Genomic DNA, 11,414 nt, shown 5'->3' on the forward strand with positions numbered 1-11,414 from the left:
ATATTTTATGTCTCATTAACATATGATATTTTTCATTAAAAAAATAATGTGTCAATTGTTTAATTTTTATATACTCTAATTTTCTCATCTATTATTTATATTTTATTATTATTTTTATACTATTAATATATATATTACATTTTTTTATTATTATAATCAATCTATTATTCATACTATTAATTTTGAGTAATACTGAAACTTGATGCAAGATTGATACACGTTTTTCAAGAGTGATTTTCTAAAAAGAGGGAAAAAACTTTCATATGAAAAAGATAGGGTTTTTTAGAATATTTGAAAGAGTTTATTTTCATACCTTGATATTTTTCAAAGAATTCCTTTTTTGAATCTTAATCATTCATATTCATCTCTGAGTTTCTGAGATTCATCAAATGGGTTCTAATTGCTAGTGTATGATTAGCAAATTGCAGGTGCAATAGAAGTTTGAACACATCTTTTATAATCGGTTTGTAATTTTTTGTGAGGGTGTGAGGTATCACCTAGTCGGAAGAGAGAAATTTAGGTCAAATTCTAGGTTGCGGTCAAGGTCCAAGAACAGGAGCCATTAGAAGTTAGGTCCAAAAGAATTCTTGGTGAAAGATGTGTTTTTTATAAACATTTTCTTTCTTCTAGTGAAGCAAATCTCATAAGATCAGAAGGGGTGGTTTGGATGTAGATTGCATGTGGATTAGCAATCGAACAGGATAAATCGGTTGTGTTATCTTCTCTCTTACCCTACTCTTTTACTTATATTTGATAATATTCATTTAGAGATCATTGCATAAATGAATCTTCTCTGTTAATCACTTTCTGTAATGTGTTTAAGAACATATTAGATTAGTTTAATCATTACTTTCTTGTTGCACCAAGAACCAAAAGATTTTCAAGAAAATCATCAGGTTAATCTTCATTTAATCAATTAAGTTCAGTGATGTACTAATTAATTAAACAATCATTTTTTATATATAAACTATTACCTTTTGAGATTATCTTTTGTATTTTGAGTCGAGTTTAATTGTTATTTGAACTACCTATTCACCTCCTACGAGGTGAAGTTAAAGTCTTTGTTAACCAACATATATAATGATAGAACAAGATAAACTATATATAAATAATATCCTTCAAAATCAAATCATATATTGACATATATAATCGAATAATAATATCAATGACAATCATAACAATAACAATAAGAATAAAATAGCAATAACATTCTATTATTATTTCTTATCTTAACATTAAAATATCTTCCTAAAGTAAATTGATTATATCAATATACTTATTTTATCATAAAATAAAACTATAATATGTAGTTCCAAAATTAATTACAAAAAAAATAGTATTTTTGGGATGTTATATTTCTCTTCTCCATAAATAAAATTTCATCCTCAAAATTTGATGTTGTTATTTATTTAAAACAATTCTAGATACAATAACCTCAACTCATCCTCAAGCTCCCAAGTAGTCTTCTTCAAGGAGACATGTCCCAAACAACTATTACAAAAGTGATTCTCTTAGTTAAATCATCAATCACACATTTATCTTTCATTGGTGGTACTTTAGCTTTTGTCAAAATTCTTAAGAAACTTAAATTGTGATATTTCTCTCATGTTCAATTCTCTTTTATGAAACAAATATTTAAGACACTTATTGTCACTAAGATAATTGTCATTTTAAAGAGATCTGAGTTCAGTCCTGAATAATATTTTTGATCTCCTCGTCAACAAAATTTATTGTGAGAGCAACATTATCTAAAGGATCTAATTAATTGAAGGGAACACCATGAAGAGTAGGACGATTCCTGTTTCGTTCAGCGAATAAGTATTGGAAATGATTATGAACTCCTCGTGTGACGCCATGGACATCCTCTATCCATTGGCCATGAATTTGAAGACCTTGGTAAGTTTTAGTCTTCCTTCAACTATTCACAAGCCCATGAAAGTATTTAGAATTAATATATCCTTCCTTAAGCCATATGAGCCTAGATTTGTGAAAAGATTATGCTGCATCGACCTTGCTTTCCATAAGTCTTCCCAAAGATCAAATCTTTTAAGTTCATCTTCATTAAGGCCCATAGATTAATCCTTAAGATCAAGCTCACGAATCTCACATGAAGCAATGTCTATTTTTTTTATCAATATCCCCAAAATGCTCCTTATTCCAACTTTTCAAAATGCTTTTTAAATGCTTGGGTTTCTCCTTAAGAGAAAACATTCGCCAACTAGAAAAATGAAGCCCATCAAAATTCTGCTCAACAAAAGTTTTAACATCCTTATCCTTGAATCAAGCATTGATCGCTCTAAAAGGTTTAGGTCCCCAGTCTTGTTTATTATTAGAGAGAACAACAACACAATGATCATAAACAAAAAAATTTAAACCTTTATGTACCAAAGAAGGTTGTGTAAGAGTCCAGTCACTAGAGATCAGAAATCTGTCAAGCCAACTCATAGTCCTACCATCACATTTGACCCAAGTGAATCACCTTCCCGCAATGGGGAGATCTAGAAGATTCAAATTATTAATGTAGCTATTAAAAGTCTTGCATTTCCTTAGAGCGACCATGTTTTTCACAACCTTTTCGTTCCTCAAGCGACTTAATAGAGTTGAAGTTCCCAGCGAAACACCACGTGTTACTGATAGATTCATTTTTCCATTGTTGAAGTTCGAGCCAAACTTGTCGCTTCTCTTTGTTGTTTCAAGGACAATAAACATTAATCAAGTAGCAAATCTCATCAAACACCGAATAATTGCCAATGACACCAAGAAAACCATTCCCACTTTTTATAGAGATTTTTTGAAATTTGTCATTTCTCCAAATTCTAAGAAGTCCTCCAGATTTACCAATTGAGGGTGGAAGCCCCAATCGAAATCAGAACCATCCCAAAGATTTTTACATAAATTATAGTCGATCAATTCCATCTTGGTTTCCTGAATACAAAGAAAATCAATATTATCCTTCCTGACCATGGAGTTCACAACCCTCTTCTTTACAGCTCCACCTAATCCTCGCACGCTCAAAGTATATAACTTCATGGATAAACATCATTCTCCTCCACCTTGTCCCCAGCTTCAAATTTGATTCCCTTGTGATGTTGATCATACTTCTTATTATCCATATCACTGCCAGCCTTATTGAAGAAGGGAGATGTAGAGTCTTCATACCATCTAGATCTGTCTTAGAACTTCATTTTTTAGTGCTATTGGATTAGGGCATTCATACATGTTACATTTATTTAGAAGTGAATAATAGATTACACATGACTGATAAATAATATACTAACAGTGAGAAAAATTGTATGCACTAGTAGTATAAGACAATTATATATTGTCAATGCATCATTCACTATTCATTTTCAATCATCATTAACTCCTAAAAAAAGTAATACAAATGAATGGTAGATGATATATTGATTACACATAAATCTTTACACTAATAGTATATTACACTTATATTATAAATAAATAGATATTACACTTACGTATAAAACTCTCACATCTATATCTACTATATAAAGCCAAAACTTGAAATAACTATCACCATGATTCTATTTTCCTATTTTATCCTTAATATTTTTTATTTATAAAGTAAAACCATATAATATTAGATAATTATAATTAATACATCTCACTTTAAGTTGAATATTATAAAATAAATACAAAAATTATAATATGAAGTACATTCAATAAAAACATTTTAATTCTCTAAAATAAAATAAAAAACAAATTTAATATTTAATATCATAAAATAAGAATACGAGTCGGCAGATACGAAATGTGTGTCAACCCGTCTCTTTCTAAACTCCCTTCTCCCTCACCTACCTCTTTCTAAACTACCTTAGCTGTATGGGCAGAAAATAATATAATGACATGATTGTACGAAACCACTAATAGCATCATTCCACATACTTATGAGAATGCACGTCTCAATTTTCTCATTTCTATACATGTGAACTATGAACCCACTCTCTCCTTCTTACACTGACACGTGTCACTCCCACGATGGCTTTATCGGTTAAAGGTCGTTGAAACATTGATGAGTGAATCTTATGAATCCGATTCTTCCTCCTTTCGCTTCTCACAACGTTAATTGACATCTTCATAAGTAAGTTATCATTCAATCCTATGGTTTTGTATTTTTTTTATTTACTCTTTTTAAATAATGTTTGTTGGGTTCTAATTCACATTTTTATTTGGGTTTGTTGAATTCAATTGAATTGAATTAACAGTTTGAATTGGATAGGGTGTTTAATTAAATCCCACGGTGGAAAATGGTGGCGCTGAAATTTTCACGGCGGGTGGAGTGGTGGCGCAACATGATGTACCCTGTGCGAAGGGTTTGGGCCGGCATAGCTATACGGTTTGGGATTAGAAAACCTGGTATATATATATATATATATATAGTCCTTTGTCATCTTTAGTTTCTATATTGTTTGGGTTTTAAATATAATTTTCAATTTATTATCATTTTTTGGTACTACCAAGATTATCTTATTACCTTTTTTTGTAAAAAAATTAATCTTTTTGGCGTTCGTGGATGTTCCTCCCAACAAATATTGCTCACAAAAATCGAATTATCGACCTTAGGGATCCGGTGGGACCTTGCATCACTATACCAACATTGTGTTGTTAATCTATCATCACTTGACTTAGTGGGAAAAATTACTTTTATTTTTATTTTCACTGAAACCATGATTTTATATTTGACTTAAAATCATGTTCTAACACAATCTACTTAATATGTGGAAATTTTAATGCAATTACAAACTTCTTCTTTTGTTGAAAATAATACATTTACAATCTTGGTTAGTTAGAATGTTTATTTATATAGTGGATTAAGATATTCTAATGTGAAATAGTTGCAGGAGTCTCCACCCTAAAGTTTATCAATGATCTTAATCAAATAAATGATTTAGGAGTCTATATTTTTGTTGATGGTGTTACAATATTTTGTGTAATGAAATTTGTATTTTTGCTAGATTTAGAAGAGACTTTGGAAAGATTTTTACCTAATTTAGTCTTCCAACTATGCATAAGGGAATACTTGTCAAAGATAGGAAAACAAATGTAGTTTTGATTTGGATGTGTTTAGAAGTGAAGTGTTGAACTGGACCAAAGATCAAATGTTCGATTCCTTATAGCAACACTTGTTAGGAGGGACAGACATATATTGCGAAAGAGATTAGTTTCATACTCATAGGATGAAGAGATAACATTGGTTATGTAAAAATACAATGTTATAAATTTTAGGCAAATATGATGTTATGATTTTGTTTGCACAATTATGATGGAGGAGAAATGGTGGTAGATTCTTGAAATTTTAGGGAAATATGATGTTAATAAAAGTAAACATGAATTCTTTACTATTCTTCGTATATTTGTATCTAGTACGTATTTGATAATAATATTATATTGTTACATACTTACATATCTATTCAAATATAAATAAATTACAAATATGATATTTTTTGGATATTCTCTAATAGTCTTCAAATGCTTTATGATAACACTCCATACATTCAAACTACTGAAACCACCATACACACAATGAATGAAGTAGAAGACAAAAATTTAACATTCAATCTACTAAGTAGAATTACATGTAGAATGATGAAGAAATGCATGTATATAATGATCAACGATTAAATGAGATCGACATTATTCCAATTTTTGGCAATAAGGAATGATTTTTATGATAATATGATTTTCATTTTATATTTATGATCTCTATAATATATGTTTTTTAGTTGGAATTTCATAACATCAATTGTATATTTATTATCTTATATGAATTTTATGTGCATGTTATATATGTATCTCAAACATCTTATATATAGTAATTTTCAAAAATGTATGCATTGATGTATGTGATACCATGTATAGTATATATACTCGTACATGTATCGATACTTCACAACAATAAACAGTCTAGCTCTGAAAAATTTTCTAGTAATATTTTTAATGCTAAAAATTTGTTGGAACATTTTCATTTGGTTTTATCTTATGATTTGGGAAACATGTTACATTTTTTTTAAAGCAAATGTGCGAAAGCACACAACATATTAGCCAAAGGAGAACATTCAAGTTACAAGTTTCTGAATCTATAATTTGGAAGGCCTAATAAGTTCCTATTGAACTCATTAAAGATGATCGTAGGGATAGAATTCGATGAAGAGTTTGTTCTATATTTAGTCGCATTAGATGTCAACTTATCAACATAATAGTTTCCTTCTCGATATTCGGGAAACATGTTACATTGATAGCAAGTATATTTTTATTTTCAGGGCTTCTAAAGCTACGACATGAAGTGAGGGCATGTGAATATGAAGATATTCATGTGATGTGGGAGATGCTGAATAGAAATAATGAATCAGAATTTGTTCATTCTTCTATGAGAAGTAATAAGAAGAGACATTATTGGAAGTTTTTCAAGTGGGCTTGGTGTGCTACTCCATATATTACTAGCTCCTAAATCCTAATCATGCTGCAACCTTTTCTTCTCTTCATGGAAAATATAATATTACCATGCTTTGTTTTGCTTCAATAAGATATCAACATTAAGAATGGATATAGTTAAAAATGGTATATATATGTTCAATTTTTTATGTGATTCATCATCTTGGTATTTTCAAATAAAAATTCTTGTATTGCTTTAAGAAATTCATGAATCATATCTCAGCTTTGTGTTGTATTTCTTGGTTTTGTATAAGGTTTTGATTTGGGTTCCGCAACCATAACTATGATTGTAATATTAGGATTTTGATAGTTTTTGCAATGACTATATTAATCACATTTTTCACAATTACATTCAAACACAATATAGTGATGCTCGCAGTTTAAAATCATGATTTTTAATAGTAGACAAGCTACTTGAATTATCTACATAAAAAAATACTAGAGTTGCTATCATTAAACTACAAGGCGGCTTACACGAGCAATGACTACTTATCCATGAGTTCATGGGTTCGAGTCGCGTGAGGCTTCCTTAGGGGAATAAAATATTACAGGAAATATTTAAGTTTGTGGGTGGCACACTCAATGTATTCATGGGTCCGAGGTCGCATGTCAGGGCTGAGATGTTATATTAAAAAGGCGTAGCTTAATAATAACGACTCATGAGAATAATGTCTATTTGTCTCTAAGATCATGGATTCGAGTCACGAGAGACTTCCTTGTGGGAATAAAATATTGCATGAGATATTTAAGCTTGTAGGTAACAAACTCAGTATATTTATGGATATGGGGTCGCATGTCAGATCAGGGTATTACATATGATTTATCCAACAAAAAAAAAGTATTTGTAAAAAATCAATATTAAAAGAGAAGGTAGTTTAGCATAAAATGACATTGATGAAAGGTCTATAATATATTATTGTTGTATTACTTTTACAGGTACATATTTGGTTTAACTTGAATGACAAGCCAAGTCTATAGAAAGTGGTGGATCAGATAAGGAACCATTTATAATTCTACTAGCAACCCATTTATTTGCTGCTTCAGAATAATGAATCCCATCCCAAGTAATGTACTTTGATGGATCATTACATAAACGAGACTTATCTTTTGTATTTACACCACAATCAACTATGGGACTTTCTATTGTTCCACAACAAAATTCCATTGGATCAGCAAAACCTATAATCACACAATGCAAACATATAATTCATTTTGTCAGTGTCATCATTTTGAAGTTGTGTTTCAATAAGATATAATGTATGGTTATTAGGGGTGAGCCGGATCTGATCCTACCCGCTCGGCCCGGACTTGTCCCATTATTACATACTCTTCATGTTTGTGTGTATTTATATTTAATTATGTATAAAGTAATAATATCTTTTTGGTCGATATCATCTATTCTCTAATTTTTCAGCATATATATATGATTAACAATATATATACATATATAATTTCATATGTCAAATTACATATTTATAATAATAAATAATAATGAGAAGAGAATAGTTTACCTAAAATGGATGTACATTATATTTAATAGAATCTAAGGTTTAGTTCAGATTCAAAGGCTGAGCCGATCGACATTTAGGGTTGGATTAGTTTAGGGTCTAGGTCCGAATCCGAGTTCAAAAAATGACCTAATCAATATTTAGAATCAGGTAAGGGACAAACCTTACTCAGCCCAACTTGGTCCATACTCACCCCTATTCGGCTCCGATTTTAATTGTTGTTGTGGAAATTTTCAAAAGGGTAATATATAAAACATGTTTATAGTACAAATCTTAATAAAATTAGGAATGAAAATTACCTAGGCTCTTTGCATTTTTGGTCAATTCATATTTGGCGGAGTAGATATCAACGTAGGTAAACTTTGCATCAGGGAACTTTTTTCTTAGGTCAACAATAAGATCCTTAAGTTGCTTGTTAAATTCTTGAGCAATTTTATTTTCAGATATTCTACAACCAGCAGAATCTGTGTCTTCAGGAGTTGGCTTATACATTTTATTTGTTCTTGGTACACAACCCCATGATCCTGTATTATGTATCCAAAAGAATCTAGCTCCTTCATTGTATAGTTGCTGAAACAAAACCATATACAATGTTAGATAAAGGGTTTACTAGCTTTAGCAAAGAAAATAATTAAAGAAATGTTGTTTAGAAACCAAAATTAATCATGTTGTTAATTAAATACTAGTGTTTGTGATAAGATAGAGCCTTCATTTTTTTTTGTACTACTAAAGGTATCTCTTATCTTTTGGGTAAGGAACTAATCTCATTCGGGGTGTGACTGTCCTTCCCAACAAGTATTGCTTTTAGGAATTGAATTTTTGACATTTTAGTCATCGTGGAGATCTAGTAGAGTCTTACATCACTAAACCAACTTCTTATTGGTAGATAGAGTCTTCATTTGATAAAATTAGAAACATGGCAATGATCATAACATATGTTGTTATTTTTATATTTGATAAATTCTTAGTCAATAAAGAATTGGGCATTTTATGTTTTAATTTCTTAAAAAAGTATGTGGTGGGAGTCCTTGAAATTTTAAAACATTTTGTTTTAAATCCTTCCTATAAGTCAAAACAATAACATGACACTGCTTAATTAACTAGAAACCTAATAATGATCATGTTGTTATTTTTATATTTGTTAAAATTCTTAGTCAACGAAGAATAATTATTTGGCATTTTATGTTTTAATTTCTTAAAAATGTATGTGGTGGAAGACCTTAAAATTTTCAAACTTTATGTTTTAATCTTTCCTATAAGTCAAACAATAACATTTCAATAAACCATTTTTCATGTTAACAATTGTTATTAAGAAACATGATAATACACTTTATTTGTTAGCTAACAATACAAACTAAAAGAACTAAAAATCTTATATTTTAAGAATTGTTCACATGAATCGAATTTTTAATTTGTTGGTCATTCTGAATATTTAATTGGGCTTTACCCTACTAGATCAATGCCTTAGTGGTCGGAATACCCAAATTAGATTAAAAAATTCAATAACATTAGCATTATCCAATATATAAAATACTTATTATAATTTTCTATATGAAACAATTTAACTACTAGCAAGGCGTTGATCTAGTTGTATAAGGTCTTACTAGATCGATAACCAAAAGGTCAAAGATTCGATTCCTGGAAACGACTAACTGAATACACTCGGTAGTACCAAAATCTTAAATGTTTACCTGCACTCCTTGGGAGAAATTGCCCAATACACTAGGAATAGATGCATTGATTGCTTGATAATCATTATTTGATGTGAATAAACCATATGCTAGATCTAGTTGACCAATATCAATTGTGTACAAAGCCTTGTTGAATTCCACATTGGGTAGCCTAGCTCTAACAATTGGATCTAATACCATAACATACATAGAGAGGAATATTATATTAGAGATCATGAAAATAAGGAATATATATATATATATATATAACATTAAAGAACATGAATAAGAGGAGCAAAAATGGCTAGTTCTTTATAATATTTAAGAATAAGAGGAGCAAAAACTAACCAAAAGAGACTCCTTTATAGAGAGCTAGAACCCTTGATTTGAATTGTATGAATTGAGATATTTGAAGAGCAAGGTTGAAGGGACTAGGACCCTTAACAATAGGGGCACCACCTGTTGCAAAGTTTGCCCCATATTTGTAGGTTGATCCAATTGAATCCAAATATGCATTCACGTATGGTAGCTTCAAATTTTGAGCTATATATATTCAAAAACACATGAATGAGAGACTTTAATGTACAAAATATGTTTTGACAATTTACATGAAAATGTATATGCAATCATGAATGAGCTATATTATTTGAACAGAAATTTCTAAAATTTTATTTTTTACCTAATATATTTTTATTTATATTCTCTTTCACTTTTTATCGTCTTTTAATCTAGGCAATGATTCAAATTGTAAAATGCATCATGTGATCAACTGCAATATTATGGTTTCGACGACCGCTACAATCTCATCACGATGTAATTGCATTGTAACAATGAATCATAATGATGTGGCTACATCGGATTACAACGCAACCACATCAGACTGCATTTGGACTGCATCGAATTCAAAAATATTTTTTAATCAAAAAATAATTTATGCCGCAATCCACATCACAACTACCACAATCACAATAACTGCAACCATCAAAATATGCATCTAAAATTTCAAATAACATCATTTGATCCCCAAATTTTTATGTCATAAAATTTTGAGTTTGGTTAATGTCCACCGATAGTGTATATATAGTTTATCATTCATATAATCATATTTACATAAATGATAGATAATTCTATTTTCTTTAAAACATTATCCATAAGAATTGGTGTTAGATGAAAGAAGAAAATGTTAAAAAATGTAATAAAATTTAGAGGTTGGTATAATCTTACTAATGAAATCTATGATAAGACGACCATCACAATTCCTTGTTGGAAAAATTAATCCAGGAATGAGTTCTCCATTGGGAGGATTAATAGTTGTATATGCTGAAGAAGTGGTTCCTGTGTCTGAATTTGAATCACCAAAGTTGTAAATTGCTGAATAAAAACATTTAGGTAACACATTTTCTCCTCTCACTTCTATCAATAAACCTATCAAACCAAAAACAAAACACCCAACTATGTAACTCGCTCTCTTAGAATCCATTGTGTTGAATGCACAATCCTTCATACAAAATGCTTATTTATAACATAAATAAAAGTAATAAGGAATTAAAACATTGTAATGTTGACTCATTATAATATTTTAAATGGATATAATTCGATGAATCCAAGAAAATTAAATTCATCCAAATACATTCATCAGGACTAATGAAATTAAATGTATATAATTTAATGGATATTCATTAATATATTTCTTTAGATGAATATTCATGAATATATTCATTTGGATGGATATACCATACATCCAAAAAACAAACATTAAAAAAATAGTGTTCTTTGCTTTTCAATT

General features: G+C 29.7%; 1 protein-coding gene across 1 annotated transcript; it reads right to left on the bottom strand.

The window, feature by feature from the left end:
* On the bottom strand, window positions 7,359-11,108 carry LOC109346920 (GDSL esterase/lipase At3g27950-like). Its single transcript, XM_019586660.1, has 5 exons — window positions 10,853-11,108; window positions 9,977-10,171; window positions 9,650-9,819; window positions 8,258-8,528; window positions 7,359-7,629 (listed from the first exon to the last, which is right to left on the bottom strand). The coding sequence occupies exons 1-5, from the start codon at window positions 11,106-11,108 to the stop codon at window positions 7,400-7,402; spliced, it is 1,122 nt and encodes a 373-aa protein (XP_019442205.1). The 3' UTR covers window positions 7,359-7,399.

This window comes from Lupinus angustifolius, chromosome LG05, assembly GCF_001865875.1.
Source record: "Lupinus angustifolius cultivar Tanjil chromosome LG05, LupAngTanjil_v1.0, whole genome shotgun sequence".
Classification (NCBI taxonomy): domain Eukaryota; kingdom Viridiplantae; phylum Streptophyta; class Magnoliopsida; order Fabales; family Fabaceae; genus Lupinus; species Lupinus angustifolius.